We start from the raw sequence: 18,013 nt of genomic DNA on the forward strand, positions 1-18,013 counted from the left end.
AAATGGTCATGTGACGTATCAGTCACGTGATTTTGTCCTACCTGTGAACCATTGCCGATGCCGATGTATTTCGTTTCCGACAAAAACAAAGCTATCATGACTTGAAACTTTAGTTTCACATATTATAATTTTGGACAAATCTGTGAGTTCTATTTGTTCAATTTATTTTACATGAGCAGGAAACTTGTAACAGCGAGAAGACATCGAAATGCTTCGCTTGTCTTCTATTTGCAGGCGAGCTGGAGCTCAAGCTCCAGTAACTGCCTTTGCCAGTAGGGCCTTGATCGGTGAATCGACGCCAGAGTTCCGGGGAAGAGCGAGCCCATGCAACCGCCCCTTTCTTCAGAACACCTCGTCATTCCATACACACTTCGTTTTGAGCCGTCCTGTTCCAGATTTGCCAGACTTTAATACCAGTGTGAACATCCATGAACACAAGCTGAACAGACCTGTTAAGCCAACAAAAAACACAAATGCACAGACACAGAAGAAAAAAGAACGGGCGAAATTGGTGAGATAATCCATTGTCAAATATCCATTGAAAATGAATTACATTGCCTAGCCTTTTAATTTAATTATTGGTTGGAACTTGGAGTAGGTTTTGGACACTCATTCAATGAACAAGGTTATAATATAATGGTTTTGAATGAAGTTAGGCCTACTCCGCAAATTCATTTTAATTTATGTTACATCTATATAGTACAACTCCAATTTCCCAAATAAAAAGTTCTTCTACTTAAATATATTCTACAATGTATTATACATACATGATGTAAGCATTATTAATTATTATTATTATAGTATTATTAGGTGATCTGTCAATTGACAGATCACCTCTTATGTTTCTATGAATTTTCTTTTTTATTTATTTCTTTATTCTTTTTATTTATTTTTCTTTTTCCACCCTTTTCTTGTTCCACCAAAATCAGCAAAACTATTCAATCAATTTTCATCAAAATATTATCAATTATGGACAGTTATCATACAATGTCACAATAGGCCAAAAATGTGCAAAAACATGCTTTTACAAAATTCTATATAACTCTTCAGATAGTCCGTTGACCCCCAAATTTTCTTTTATATTCGGATAGAGTAGGACTTGTAGATGTGATTTCATGTCACATTTGACAATAAATTTTATCATAACGTCATCAAATTGGCGTCAAAACTAAAATTTTCAATTTTTGTTTTATTACGTTTCAATAATTTTGCAAATATGACTATAACTCCGTAATCATTGGTCGCTTTTCGCCCGGTTTTCGACATATTGTAGTTGGATATTCTTCCATATTATGTTACATTTTTATCATCTTGAGCAGGAGATCATCATGAATATTAGCAATGTATAGAAGTATATTATTATGATAAAACTTTCACTTGAAAAATTCAATTTGAGGTTATATTTTATCGTTGCCTTGCAAGTGTATGGCAGTTACTATGGTCTGATGGTTAGTGCATCTGCCTTGCAATGCGAGGTCCCTGGATCGACATCCATCAGCATCTATTTTTTCATTTATTAAATTTTGTCTCATTTTGCATGTAACCCCTATAAGCCGGTTTGGGGTTCCATTTTGCGCATGATAAGAAGTTCATTCGTATAATTCAGTGACATGATTGTTTTATATTTAATGAGATATTAGCAACAACCTTGATGTCTTGGTTATTCTTTTGAATTGTATGTTTCATTACATCCATAAAAACAACAACGCGTGCACTAGCAACTGGTATTTGAAACTTGGCTACGTATTGTTATAAGCACACGCTAACGCATTCCAAGAAGAAATGCAACAAATGCCTCCGTCAGTGTTCATTGCTTTGCTATTCTATTCACCAGGTCTAAGCAATTTCTTCATCTTGCTATGCAAGACATGCTTGCATAATATCTCGCAATGAAATCTACATATCGTCATGTAAGAAATTAAATGTCATAACTGCTCATGAGGTAACAAAATACTGGTCTATGCATACTGATTTAAATTTTTCAAAACTGGATTTTAGATTCTTGCTTTCGTCAACACTATGCTCACTATTTTGTGTTATCGCTTGCTAAATTGGAATTGGCATTCTTTACAAAAACAAGATCTTTTCATACCACCTTTTATTTCAATGTCTTTCAAAAGTATTCAGCATGTCCTTTCATTAATAAAACTGGGCTTATTCTCATGAAGCTCATATTGATTTGCATTAACATGGTGATCATGAGAAAAAAAAATAGATCGTGATCGTGATCATGAGATTCACAGACAGATCACCTAATTCGTCCTCAAGAAGAATTAAAATTCTAGTTTTTATTAATATTAATTTTATTATTACTATTGGATAGTATTATTAGTATTAATCTTTTCTTCACAGGAATATAAGGAAAGACCTAAACAAATCACTTTTCAGGTAAAAATCACAAACTGCAGGTTCCCAAACTACATCTGCTAAAATTTCACAATATCCAAACCATAACAGTTTTAGGAAGTCGTATATTATTTTTAGTAACTTGATTAACTTGGGTGGGGGGGGGGGGGTAGTACCAGTATCTTAGAGAATATAGGCCTACCATGTCCATGATGTTATTGTTGGGTACTTAATAGTTTTTAATTAAACATATTTAATAGCCTATCTCAATCTTATTCAAAATGAAGAAGCTTTGTAAACAAGACCTATTGGCATGATAATGAAAAATAATGAAGGCAGCACATGTTTCGGATAACATCGTAAATCTCAACGTGAGGGGTATGAGTCCCACCCATGCCGAAACGTGCACTATAACGTTGTGTGTTAGCATGCCTCACCACTGTATTCAGTGCAGGTGTGAATGCAGTTGTTAAACACTCCGTCCATCGGAAAGGATGCAAATGTTAGTCCAGTGTATAGGAGAGTCACAACCTATGCACGTTAAAACCAATACACTATTCGTCCAAGAGTAGGGTGTTCACCCGGTGTATTGCACCTGCCGGTCCCGGCACACTTCATGTCAAGTACCCGATGCGTTTATGCCAAGGAGGGCCCAGCATCATATACATCCAGATCCAATACACAGTAAAAACCTCACCTGGGTTTAGTACAGCCTAGTGTGGATAAATCCCTCGCTGAAGAAAGTAATGCAAAGTTGAGTCCCCATGACCTGCTGGTTTACAGGCGAGAGTCAGAACCACTAGACCACAACACTTCCAAATTGATTGAATCAATAGACTGAACACTCAAGGTGGTTTGCAAATTCAGTGACGAGAAGCATTTGTGATTTGATGATCTATTATTCATACTCCTTGTTTTCATCACACCATCTAAAGAGTAAGAAAATTTTCATGATCATCAGTTTAGCAGTAGCCAGAATATAGTCAAAGTCTCAGAAGCAAGCAGTACTTCAAACAATTGTAAAATTTGGTCTATGCCATGTCTATCTTTCTAAATATTTGAACTAAATAGGATGCTATGTCAGGAAAGATCATGCAACATCTTCATCAATTTTATTTTGTTGTTCCTGTAGGGCTCCCTTATCCCTGAGACTCTGAAGGAGATGGAGAACGATGAAGAATTCAAGATCACTGCCCAGAAACTCAAGCAAATGGGACAGGCCAAGCTGACGAGGGAAGAGAGAAAGAAGAGGCAGAGGGCGCTAGACAACCTGGGCGTTCCAAACTTCAGAGATTTCCTCAAACAGTATCATCATGAAGAAACAGGAGGTAGATTTGTATACAGCAAAAGAACCCCCCCCTCCTTCGGAAAATAGTTGGGTTACATTTGCTTATAGTTTATTCCTGTGCCGCATTTTAGTTAATGGCTAACTTGAGTATATCATGGAAAATGTTTTTATGCAACATGCCACATAAATTTTTTATCATACATATATTCCCATACAGGTTACCCATAAACCAGGGTTCTTAATTAGTTTTGTTATCAGAAATCTGTACTATGCTAATGCCCATCGACCGAACAAGTAGCATGGGATAAAGGGGGCCAACTAAAGGGCATCTGTTGAGAGTTGAGGGGGTGGGGCCCTAAATCATTTATACAAATTTATTTTCATTTAGAAAAAATGTCTTGGATATATGCCACTTTGAAAGGCCCGATGTGAGCTGCTTATCAAGAACATTTTTGCTCTATTTTTATGAAGAGGTGTTGTGGCTTAGTGGATAGGTTTACGGTCATTGAACCAAAAAGGTGCGGAGTTCAAATCCAACTGCAGCACTTGCATCCTTTGGCAAGGTGTTTATCTGCATTTGTCATTCTCTACCAGATATAGTAAATGGATACCCGGGCAGGAAACGCTTAGAAACATTAAGTATCAAGCACCGTACTGTATAAATGTAATCATGATTAAATATTAGTAGGAAGTAGTTCTCTGAATTCTCAAGTGTCTAATCAGGGTAGCTGTGTTAAAGCTACAGAAATAGTATGTTGCAATATAAATGGCTATATATTTTTATCTCAACAGAGAAGTGCTCATCCCTCCTGCGAAAGATCGACATTGAGATCCTGCAATTGAACATCGGTCTTTACTGTAACCAGGCCTGCAACCACTGCCACGTTGAATCTTCTCCTCGGCGGAAGGAGATGATGGATCGAGAGACGGCAGAGAAGTGCATTGACATCCTGGAAAAGAGTCCCAACGTTCATACACTTGATCTTACAGGTTGGTGGGTTGTATTAAAAGACTTTTAATCGAAACTTGATTTCATTTGATAATCCACCGGCAGTACGTGTAGCTGCTGTTGTTGTTTTTGTTTTTTAATACTTTATAGTGTGTTTTCTTTCTCTTATGGCATTGTATTTTGTTTTGATGATATCAATTGTACTGATCTTTGCTATTGTTAAAAGAAAAAAAATTGTCACAACTGTATTGCAATAAATAATATTATTAACCGTATCAGACATCTGAGCAGGGCAACTTTGAAACATTGTTGCCTGCTTAACACTGGGATCGAATGGCCGGTCAATAAAATTCCAATTGTTTATCCACGGGCCCAATTTATTGCCCGCTCAAGAAAGTCAATGAGAAAATGCGTGGAAATGTGGCGGGCAATAAAAGGCAGCTCTAACATCCGGGTATTCTACGCGTTTTGTACGCGTCCTTGAACCGCGCAGTGCTATACGTCATAATGGTAATGAAGTTGAGACAACGCTGGATACTGCGTCCCTAGGCCAGGGATACGTCACAATGGTAAAGTTCAGAAGCCCAGTCTGCTCAACATGAGAAACTAGATTCTCATTCTAAAAATTTAAAATATCTAAATTTTAACGATTTGGCTCTAGATGTCTGATTTGGTTAATAATAGCAATATTGACTGGCCTGGGGGCGAAAGGACATATATCGCCCTCACTAAATTGATATCACCCTCGTCTACGACTCGGGCGATATAAATCTAGTTTGGGCGATATATGTCGTATCGCCCCGAGGCCAGTCAATATTGCTTTAATAAATAAAGTGAATATAAATGGAAGGATGGATACATGGATGGACAGATGGTGCATTCGTATCCAACCCCTATGTGTGGCACCTTACTTTGCCTGTCCAAAGCTTTAGTAAATCCTTACAAACATGACTATAGTATTGCAATTCATTACTAAACTATATGAATGTGTATACCCTAGAAAAAATTATGGTGTGGCTTGTGTAGATTTTGGTACGGGCAGCGAAATTAAGCAGAAGAACGGTAACACAAATGTCATTAGTCTATTTATATTTATTGCTATGCAAGCTACAAGAATCATAAGAACCATTTATATTACATTTTTCAAAAATACAAAAATACTTAAATAATATTATTTTACATATTTTCTTAGGTTTCATTATCCATAAAAATAGTAAAATTGAACAAACGAAAAAAATCAACTCCAAAAAAGTTGTCTGGGAGAAAATGGTCACAAAATCTGAGCGAAGTGGACCTTCCTAATAGCAACACTGCTGTGTGTTGCTGCCCTCTACGTCCGTTGGTCTAAGATAAGACTGTCAGATAAATAGACCATCTGCTTTTAATGCCAAGTGCATACAAAACCACACTGTAGCCTTGGATTGAGTCAAACCTGCCTGTTAAAATCATATTCATCCTTTACCTTTCAGGTGGGGCTCCAGAGCTGTGTTCTCAGTTTCGTTACCTGGCGAGCGAGGGTCGGAGGCTGGGTCGTAAGGTCATCGACCGCTGCAACTTGACCGCCTTACTGGAGCCGGGTCAAGAGGACACCCCAGAGTTCATGGCCGAGCTCGGGGTCACAGTCATAGCATCACTTCCATGTTACAGGTGTATATTATTGTTAAATTGCCACTTGTTATACACCCTCTTGGTCTACCCCCCACTCAGTGTTATTTAGGGTACGTCTATGCTCGTTCCCTCCCTTTGAAAGCACCCCCCTATCAAAGGTCTGCCAAAATTTCAGAACCCCCCTTTCGAGGGATTTTTCGCTGTCTTTTTCTGCCTTGGAGACCCCTCTAAATCTGGAACACTGCTCACTGTACCTCCTATCTCAGGTGAGCTCTCATTCCAACAAAACGTCCGTACTAGGCCCGTTTTGAAAGTCCATTTTTGATGCACGTGTACACGGCGTGTTTTTCGGTCGTGTACACGTTGTAAACAATGTGAGAGCGAGTTCTGTTTTCATGTCGACACGGACCCGCATCAATATGTCATAAAAAGGGGTCTATATAGCCTAAGTCACGGTTTTAAAGCTTACCTGAGAAGTTTGAAGTATCAATCCACAAAAATTGGTGCAAATTAAAAGTTTACTCGGCTTAGCAGCGCATTAAATTAATAAAGAATGCAAAAGAAAATCAGTGCAGGGCCCTAGCTATCGCCGACGCTCGGTGGATGCGCATTTTGTATACTGTACCGTACATGCATGCACAGATCGCTGCAGAATAAGTGTAACTGAAGTTATCGATTAATTTTCATTATTATGTTGCCAATTTGAAGAGCGTTTGTTTGTAGGCTTGTGTGCGAGCGTATAACACGTAAGTTGTAGCGATGATCGCTATCGCAATTGATGATTCTCAAATTGACTCTGAGTGTGATTGAGCAACGCTTTCGAGCTTTTGAGACCGGAGCAGACCCATTTCGTGCCGATTTCGTGGTACAAAAACGTGAGTCTCCAGAAAGAATGGATTGAATTGGCAATTTTGGAAGTGAACTCACTCTGGATTAATTGAAATATGTTGACATATTAGTAATTAAAACGTGCAGTGTCTGAGAACTAAGATTTAATGTGAGGCTGTGAGCTTGTTTATGCAGATGCTACCGTGTACACGGTGATGGAATTTAGTACACGTGCACTGACTTGACCGTGCGTGTACACGTGTACCCGAAACGGGCCTAGTCCGTCCTTTACTTTTCAAAAATCAAAATGAAATAATCCTGAATTCAGGATTATTCGGGCTCATTCGAATGAGCTTTGAAAACTAGCAGGAATTTCAGGAATTTGATCCCAGGATTTGATCAATTTTTTTATGTTATTCAAATTATTTTATAATCCCCTTTTAAAATTTCTCAGGAGTCCAAAGAGAGAGATAAAAAACAGCCCCTTTTTAAAGAAATCTCCGGGTGAAAATACAAATACACCCCCTTTTTTACAATTTGCGGGCCGGACTTGTCCCGCGAAAAGTACCCCTTTACCGGACATTTTGGAACACGCATGCGGTCCTTCTCACCCGGAGTAGGGGGGGGCAGGCCCAAAACCACCAATAAGTCACCAGGGAAGGTTCTCTGTTAATAGCCAAAATAGTAGATTGGTTTTCAAAAGGCAAAAATTCAAAACCTTGCTTGTCTGAAGGAGCATTTCTTCATCTTTATACTGTAAAAATGTAGATTTGGAAAGTTGAATAGAAAACAAGATACAAAAGTTTCTTTGATGCAGATTTTTGCAGACAGCTTGGAAGTTTAATTGAAATTGCAGTGTGCACATCTCATGCTTGAGTGAACAGAAACTTCAAATGTTGTTTTTTCCTTTATTCTCTGAAGCTCTGCACTTTGTTTTATCTGCATTCAATCAAGCATTTGAGTAAGTTATTATTTTTCAAGTTTGGCAAATCATATATCATTTTATTAAAGCTTGGGGTAACTGGTCATGCTTGTTCAAACTCAATCAAAATCTCAACATTTATTTTGGGAGACTTATAATTGGTTTTGTGGTGACTGGTCATATTTGATCTCCTTCCAGATGGTCAGGGCCCCATCTTACAAAGAGTTGCGATTGATCCAATCAATCGCAACTATGGAAAGCCAGCAAAGTCAACATATAAAATGCATGTTTGTTCAAAAAAAATTCTATTGATTTCTTGACAGTTTGGTGTGATCTCCTATGTTTACAAAGGACATTTTGCAAATTTCCTGTAGAAAAGATTATGACACTGATGGATTTCCATACAGTTACGATTAATTGGATCAATCGTAACTCTTGGTACGACGGGGCCCCAGATCATCTACTAACCATTTCGTCCAATTCCCACTCAGGCTATATGCATTTCTTTGAGGTCTACTACCACTTATTCTATATATGTTTTATAGGTCCACACCCACTTTCTGTTTGGCATCATCTCAGATGTTCAGATCACATTTGATCTACAACCAAGATCGTCTACTAACCATTGTCTTATTCGCCTTTAGGCCATACACATGTCAAATAACCTACTTGGTCTAACAAACCTTATGGGGTGTTGCAAGAAACTTGCGATCAATCGCATGTCTATTTTTAGTCCCTAAATCAATCATATGTCTTGCAGTTAATTGCGAATTAGTGATTGATTGCTAATTTGCTCCTTGAAACAAGAAGTGTAATCTGATATGCTATAGCTATCGTTGATCTGTCAGTTGCAATTGATTGCAACTATTTTCTTACAACACCCCCTAAGTCTATATTCTTTATAGGTCTACATCCACTTTCAATACTTTCCGTTTGGTCTCATACCAGATGATCTGCAAATAGTCTAATTTCTGAAAGTTTCTGTGAAGGTTTCTGAAGGTACTAACCACTGTCTAATTCGCAATTGGGCCATTCACATTTGAAAAAATCCATTCGGACTAACACCACTCTATGGTTTATAGATGAATTGTTTACGTACCAAATTTTAATTTTACAAAGTGCGAAAAAGATAATACATGAATAAACCCATCTTCGTAACTACCTTGGAAACTAATATTATGATATGTGGGGCAATGCTGGGCCTGTTGCAAAAAAGTTACCATTATGGGAACGCTGCCATCCAATAACTTGTATGGAATCCTTGATTCTGATTGGCTGTCAATCATCGTTTCCATGGTAATTACCGTTGGATGGCAAAGTTACTATAATGGTCTAATGTTAGTGACTCTTGTCTAGAATCAGAGGGATGAGGGTTTGATTCCAGGCCATGGCGTACTGTCCTTCAGCAAGAAATTCACCCACATTGTGCTGCACTCAACCCAGGTGAGGTTACTAGGTACCTGGTAGGAATTTATTCCTTGAAATGCTGCGCGCGTCAGAGCTGCTCTGCTAAAGCCAGGGTAATTATGCTGCGTTACTGTAGAGCGCTTAGAGACTTCTGATAAAGTAAGTGTTAAGCGCTATATAAGCAAGTATAATTATTATGATTGACTGCTGAGCCCCATTATGACTTTATAGAACGGGGGCGTTTCATGAAATGACTCGTCAGACGTTTTATCCGACAAGTCCCATTTTATCCGACTGCAGTTACTATAGGAACAGTGCCTCTCGGCCAATCAAAATCATGGAAAGATGTCAGGGGAGCGTTTCATCAATATTTTCATCCGACAAGTTGTCCGGGCAAGTTGTCAGATCTGACATCTTTCCATGATATTGATTGGCTGTTCCTATGTAACTGTTGGATAAAATAAGACTTGTCGGATAAAACGTCAGACAAGTCCTTTCATGAAACCCCCCCCCCCAGGTCTCAGGGTCCTGTATCACAAAGGTTAGCGATTAATTGTATGCTTCATTTTCACTATTGATTATATACAGTGCATCCCAGAATAAACGAAACCGAGATTTAGCGACCATTTATCATAACTTAATCATAAATAGAATAGATAAATGACCTACCAATTTAAAGCTTAGAATCTCTTCTTTCATCTGATATTACTTAGCTTATTTCTTATTCACGCATGAGTGAGCAAAAACAATTTGAAGAAAGGATACCAAAAACTCATTTGGCGAGGGGTATCTGGGTTTCAAAAAGAAAACCACATTTCTGAAAAGTTCAATGTCTGCTCTTTAATTTGGTACCTCAATTACAGAAAATGGTCAAGAAATAAAAAAGTTCTGGTCATTTGAAATTTATGATTAAGTAATGATAAATGATCGCTAAATCTCGGTTTTGTTTTTTCTGGGACGCACTGTATTGTACAATGCAATCAATCGTAGAAAAAAGCTTTGTGTTACGGGCCCCTGATGCTTTTTTTTTTTTTTTTTCAAGAATACTTATTTCTAATTGATATTTTTTGCAGTGCCAAGAATGTCAACCTACAGAGGGGTAGTCAAGTCTTCCAACGCAGCGTTGCAGCATTACAAACTCTGAATGAGCTTGGCTATGGGCAACCCGGGAGCGGTCTGGAATTACATCTGGTTTATAACCCTCTAGGTAACGATAGACTTAAAGGAAAATGAAAAATTTGGAATAAGTAGGCTTGTGTCGAAACAGAAAAAAATCAAAGAAACAGATCAACGAAAGTTTGAGAAAAATCGGACAAACAATGAGAAAGTTATGAGCATTTGAATATTTCAATCACTAATGCTATGGAGATCCTCCCATTGGCAATGCGACCAGGATGTGTGATGTCGCATGTGAACAACTTTCCCTTTGATGGACTATAAAATACCCCCAAAATGTCTCTTTTTGCTTATTTCTGATGGTGATACAAACTCTTATCCATGATGTATTCTTTCAATAACTGTATTACATGCCCTTCTATAGAAAGAACACATGATCTACTGATAGATGTGATAATAGAGGCAATTTAAGTGAAATATATACTAGAGTAATGGGGAAATTTGTCCACATGGGACCTCACATATCTTTGTTGCATTGCCAATTTGAGGATCTCCATAGCATTAGTGATCACAATATTCAAATGCTCATAACCTTCTCATTCTTTGTCTGATTAAACTCAAACTTTTGTTGATCTGTTTCTTTGATTTTTCTGTTTTCACACAAGCTATCTTGTTCTAAACGTTTCATTCTCCTTAATGTGGCGCAGGATTGATCCTGTACGTGGTGGGCAAAAGAAAGGATCACCAGTAAACATTGCACCATTGTTGAACACCTGGGCACAGGTGTATTTAAACTGAGTTAAAAAGAAACCGATCAAACTTTACAATGGCACTACACAAATTCCACACAGTCAAAATGAATAATGTTTTTACACAGGCTAGCCTCAATAATCTTTTCTAAGCACATGTCAATAATTGAGATCACAGAGAGGCTATAGCCCCTCACATCAAATGCTTTCAGAATCAAAAGTCACAAAAGGGCAAAAGAAAGACAAATGAAAATGAGCTGGGATCAAACAAAATTTCCAGTTTACTTCATATGTCCTTCATGATAATGTTTTAGTGATTGGCTCAGTCACAAAGAAGCTACAGGAAATTAACATCAGAATTTTGAATGACAGTTTCTTTGGAACCTTTTCTTTCTATTATGAATATTACTGAGCTCAATTCGCTCAAAATGGCATTCGCGAGAGATTTCAATTCTGACAGAATTGAAGAGAGTTTGAAATATGCTGCCCAAAAGCTCAGAATAGATGACTTTAAGGACCTGCAGGCTTCAGCGATATGTTTAGTACTTAATGGAGAGGATTGTTTTGTAAGTTTACCGACTGGATTCTGAAAAATTGCAATAATTATGCCAGGCTCTGCCATTGTCGTTTGACTTTCTACGTTCGAGACTGAGAGCAGTGAGACAGAAGCCGCCAGTGCCAGCCGCAGGGAAGTGTGTCACGCATATGATAACCATATATGCATATTGATGACCTTACCAGTGATGATAGTGTTGTGTAGTATGTATTTAACTTCCTGTTATCCTTTCAGTCATTCACCCTCACTTGTTTACAAACTCTCCCAATGTTATCTAAGAATCCCAAACCCCCAATACCATTTAACTGCTAAGCCTTGACCATTTAAGACCAACCCTCAGTGACGTCAGCTAACTTCATGGAAGAAGTATGACTCACACTCCAGCCCGGGCTCCAGCCCTAGTCACTTGCACAGAGCATCACCACACCCCAGATACCAGAGAGTTTGATAGACAGTTAATTGTAGACCAATCAGATCAAGTTTAGATCACTCCCACCTTAAATTGTTACACCCCAAAACAAATGATATAAATAAGACTTCTTGATTATTAGAAGAGAATACCAACCCTAGAATACTAGACCCACACTCATCCAGATAGACTAACTGACTTCAAGACTTAGACGTCCATCCAATATTATTTTAACTTCACTCCGAATCTCAATCTGATACTTCAAATTGTGAATTGTCAACTGCAAGTGATGATTAAATACTTTGTGATTTGAACTGTATAACTTTCTGCAAAGTTTCCTCATTACGCTTCCCTTCAATAATCACCGATCCGATCCCAACACAACACGACAATAGGCGCTCGGGCTGTGCCCTCGTCCATCAGTCTGCTTCGCACGACCAGTAACTTGCCCACTATTGCCCTGCGCATATCAGATAGGCTAGGTTGTGTGTGGATTGCATGCTGGTGTATAATCATAATTTAGTCTACCCACAGTGATATCAAGAATCTTTCAATCTTGTTCTTAAATTCAGAACCTTTTCTTTTTATTTCATACAGGTGGTTTCCTCCCACCGCCTCAGGGTCCGTTGGAGCAGAAGTACAAAGAGGAGTTGGATGAAGCCTTCGGTATCAAGTTCAATAACCTCTTCACAATCACCAATGTCCCGGTCAAAAGGTTTACAGATTTCCTGGTTAGAAGGTAATCTTCTTTCTCATTCTTTTTCTTCTTTGCTTTTATTCATCTATCTTTTTATCTCTTTATTGATTGAATAATCGACTTGATTGTTTCATTCATTCGTTCTTTCGTTCCTTTATTTGTCGTTCATTCATTCATTTATCCATTCATTTATTCATTTAATTATGTAGTTAATAAATTACTTTGTTTCTTTATTAGTTAGTACTTCTGAGTCGCAAGACCGCTAGAGAAAGCCTTCTCCCATAGACTTTATACATGTGACTTGGGTGGAGGCTGAGGCCAAGGCCTCGGGGTCTGCCTCGAGTGCATCCCTATTAGAGATATTGCTCATATATTTGAAGTGCTTTATAAAAGTATATTTTCAATACTATTTTTTGTGATTTTGATGATCATGATCATAGGTGTGTTCTTTTGTCTTCAGGAACGAGTTGGAAGACTACATGAACATGCTGGTCCGTAACTTCAACCCGGCGGCCGTTGAAGGTCTGATGTGCAGGAACTACATCAACGTTGGTTGGGATGGACGTATCTTTGACTGTGATCTCAACCAGCAGTTGGACCTGTCAAGCAGAAGACCTCTAAATATCCAATCAGGTAAAATCAACAACAACAACAGATCTCAGGAAAATTAATGTTTGACTGAGGTTCTACCAGGTGTTGCGTACACTGCTGTCGACCAGTCTTGCAGAAGTAGTGCAACTTGGGAGGGACATCACAATAGGGGTCACCTTGCAAGCAAGGATTGTGAAATAAATAAATGCAGTCTTTATAAGATGGGGACAACATTAAACTTGATATCATGCAACCTAGATTAGGTTATCTTATTTTATATTGAATCTATGCAAGATGTTCCTTTTCTTTGAGATAAGTTATGTTATTCTGCTTGCTTTTGGTAAAATAATGTTATACTGTATAATGATAATTAAATATTTGAAGATCTTCTTTAATTCTTTGTTATACATTTGCTTAATGAATATGATTTGTATATTCTGTTTACCATTTGGGTAATATAATAGTGTTCTAAATATTTGACTGTCTTGTAATTACTTTCTTGTTATGCACATGTAGTTGCTATATGAATATTACTACAACTACTAATTATAAGGATGATATAAGCAATAATGATAATGATGATGATGACAATATGGCTTGTATTTGAACCTGCAGCATTCTGATTCAAACTCCCAAGACTAATCCACTGCACCACAATGCTTCCCATATGATATTTATGTAAATTTCAAGACTATACAACTTAATATACACTTGATAAGTATCTTCTCTATAATTGTTATTATCTTCCACATCATAGATACTTCCGGACATGCCATTCCAAGTGGACTGAAAGGACCCAGCATTTGGGATATTACATCAGCTACTGACTTTGCCGACCTCGGAATCGTCACTGACAACCACTGTTTCGGCTGCACGGCTGGTAGCGGTTCATCTTGCCAGGGGGCCACGGTTTAATTCAAGTGACATCAGAATTTGAACAGCCAAGGTCAAAGGTAAAAGGTGGTGGCATATCTAGAGGGGGGGGGGCAAAATTCAGGGAATTGCTCATTGAATAACCAAAATTGGACAGAATTATTCTCACAAGAACCAAAGGTTATTTCTTCTGTGCAGTATATTAGTATACTTGATCGTTCCACAACAATATTCTGCCATTTTTGTGGGGTTCTATGTTTTTACACCAACTTTGCTTGACCTACATTATTCATGGCTTACCATATTTATATGAATTCACTCAAATGTGTACAATTTTGCATACATATATTGAAACCTTAATTATAGTATCCAAACATGAGGAAATTATCATTTAAGTGATTGGGTAACTCTGTGGAGGTTTGCGAAAATTTGAGATGCGGGGCCCTCCATGTTGTTCGTGTATGCAATGATGTTCCAAGAAAAACCCTGAACTCTTGATTTCACAAGCATCATTATACGCGTTGCAATAAGTACATGTAAAATATTGCTGATTTCTTGTCCATAGCATATGGTGTTTAATTTGATAAGTGTCCGTATAAGTGCATATGAATGTAGTTATCATTATCGCAGGTTTCGCAGCAATTAAGTGTCCAATAAGATTAAAATCCTAGGTGATTCCCGTCTGACCTAAAGGTTTGCAATTATGATTATGTACAGCATTAGCTGCATGAGAAAAAAATCTTATATCATATATTATGTATATTGTATATTGTTAAGTTTCATATGAGAATTTGTTATGTTATTATGTTATGTGTTCCTGGAAATTAAATAAACATAAACATAAACATATCCTGAATGAAATGGAATGATCCCTTTCATAATTTCACTCACAACATCAAGGAAATTTTATCATTCAGCAAAAAGAGCCGTTTCTTACATTATTACATAGAATGTAGCATCAGTCTTACGTCTGTCCATGTATATGGTAATGATGATGCTACAGTGTTTTTATTGTACTTATCTCTTACTGAGCATCTCTGTTTTGAAGAAAAATGAAGAAAACAGAATAATGAAAATGAAGCTGTAGGCTATTATGGCAACTGTCTCAATCAAAATTCAGTTCTAATGAAGTATGTTTTAAACTTGTAGGAGACATATGATGTGAAAACCCCATCAATGCACTTGATGCACATGAAACCTTTTTTATCAGATAGAAAATTGTGAGAATTTTATTTCGGTTCTTTAGAGAACCAACTATTGTACGATTTGTATTACATTATATGAGATGAACTTCTGTAAATAGTATACTTTAGTTGTTAAAGCAGATACGAACCAATAGCGCCATCTTGAGTTCTCAACTACCTGGCCAGTTTCCTGACCCATAGTGCTAATGTAGTCTAGTAATATAGACCCATTTGAATGATAGCATGCTAATCAACTACTTATTCCATTTATACCGCAAAAATTATGCTACCAAGTAGCAAAATAATTACTTTTCCTCTCATTTTAGTTTCTCTATACAGTTTTAGGTCAATTTATATACTTTAGTATAATAACTGAAAATGTATATTTTAAGACTATGTATTTTTAACACGCAGTCAATGAGAGACCACACCAGTAAACTCCCTCTCAAAGAGAATGATTACATGTAAATTACATGAATTAATTGTTTTTAGTTCTTAAGAGAACTATTATGTGAGATGAACTTCTGTAAATAGTTTCTTTAGTTCTTAAGAGAATGATTAGATGAGATGCAGTACTTAAAGAAATTTTGTTTTAGTTCTTAAGAGAACTTTTTTATTAGATGAAGAACTGTAAAGAGTTGAATTTTTGTTTCTCTCAGAGAGAACTGTGATATTAACCCGGGCCCTGTAACACAAAGTAAAGTGATTGATTGTAAAACTTATTTCATAATTGATTGCATTGAAAAATCATGTGCTATCAATTTTAGGTAATTAATCATAAAAGTTTGTGATACAGGGTCTGGTGGACTGATACAATCAGCTTTAATTTTATTAAATCATAATGTAGACAATTTTCAATTAAAATGAAATTTCTGTTTATTTTAACCCGTTGGAGACTTGATTTTTTTGCTCTAACACGTTTTCCATAGACTCCAGAATGCATAAATGCGGACTCGGCTTTTAACGTTTTAATCTGAAGACATACACATGTACAGCTGAGACCAGAAGTTTACATATATACATGTACATGCACATCCAGGAAATTTAAAGAAAAGTTGACACTTGCCGAATGTAAAATTTACATGGAAGAGCCGTGGTGTAGTGGTTCTGACTCTCGCCTTGTAAACAGAGGGTCGTGTGTTCGAATCCCACCGCGGTCTAGCGTCCTTTGGCAAGGCGTTAATCCACACTTTGCCACTCTCGACCCAGGTGCTAAATGGGTACCCGGTAGGATGCGAAAGATATTGTATGTTTGATTTTGCCAGCAGCAAAATGTGGCTGCGATGAATGCAAAGAATGCTCTCCAGGGAGTGGAATTTGTGCACTTTTCGTGCTTGATTGAAATGAATCCGATGACCGGGGTAATAATATGCTGTAACGTGCTTTGGGCCATTCTGGGAAAAGCGCTTTATAAAAATTGGCTATTATTATTATTACTGTATCTTTAAAATATTTGTGCTATCATGACAAATTTGATATCAAACAAATGAATATGTCATGCCCATTCATCACATTGCTTTGTCGTCAGGAGCTGAAAAATATTTACATGTAAATGTCATTTTTTCAAAAAATCTTCATATTTTAGACAAATCAAGAATAAAAACTTGACAAAAATATTTCATATTTGTGCTTGTTAGTCTTCTCAACACAAACATTTCAGATTACACTTATTTATACACCCGTCCTAGACAAGATAATATTATGCTACAACGCTGGGTGTCCGTATGACCATCTGTATGATATTAGCATGGATCCCAGGAAGCCTATAGATTTTGAGGTCAAAATATCAAAGGTCAAAGTCACACTGACATGTTTTCATCTACCCTTCTGAAGTCCTTGTAAACGCGATAACTTCAGATTAACTTAACCAAGACTCATAAAATTTGGTGTGTATGTTACTAGCATGAATCCCAGCAATTCTATTGATTTTGAGGTCAGAGGGTCAAAGGTGAAGTCGCCATCTTCCATTTTTCTTGCTTAACCAATAACTCCATTTTCTGTGTTACAGGCGGGCATATTATGTGCTCGCCATTGTGACAATCTTGTTGTTCAGTGGCGACATATCATGATGGAAAATGTAGGCCCTTATTTCTATGACATGTTTGAAAATATAATAACAAACAATAGAATATATTTAGCATAAATATTACTTTTTTTTCTTAAAAGAAAATTTTACCCGAAATGTACTGTAATCCCAACGGCGTCCCTATCATGTGAAAGAGCTGAATTCACTTGATTTCACTTCATTTGATACCTAATTTGTCATGAAAGCATAGATATTTTATAAGATACAGTAAATTTATGATGTTTTGGCAAGTGTCCACTTATTTTTTATTTTCTTGGTGTATGTAAGCTTCTGGCCTCAACTATAGCACACACATTGCGCATACATTCGTGATTCCGAAGCTTCATTATTCCGAAGGTTCAGTTATTCCAAAGGATTGTATTTCGGAAGGTTCGTTTATTCGAAAATGAAATAAGGTCCGTAAT

The 18,013-nt window shown here is 37.2% G+C and overlaps 1 protein-coding gene across 1 annotated transcript; it reads left to right on the forward strand.

Moving 5' to 3' along the window:
• Positions 1–26: 26 nt before the first annotated feature.
• LOC121421457 lies at positions 27–16,369 on the forward strand. Its single transcript, XM_041616152.1, has 8 exons — positions 27–511; positions 3,479–3,674; positions 4,427–4,624; positions 6,053–6,230; positions 10,422–10,555; positions 12,776–12,917; positions 13,336–13,508; positions 14,224–16,369. The coding sequence occupies exons 1-8, from the start codon at positions 209–211 to the stop codon at positions 14,379–14,381; spliced, it is 1,482 nt and encodes a 493-aa protein (XP_041472086.1). The 5' UTR covers positions 27–208; the 3' UTR covers positions 14,382–16,369.
• The last annotated feature ends 1,644 nt before the right edge of the window (positions 16,370–18,013 follow it).

The sequence above is a fragment of the Lytechinus variegatus genome, chromosome 9, assembly GCF_018143015.1.
Source record: "Lytechinus variegatus isolate NC3 chromosome 9, Lvar_3.0, whole genome shotgun sequence".
NCBI lineage: Eukaryota > Metazoa > Echinodermata > Echinoidea > Temnopleuroida > Toxopneustidae > Lytechinus > Lytechinus variegatus.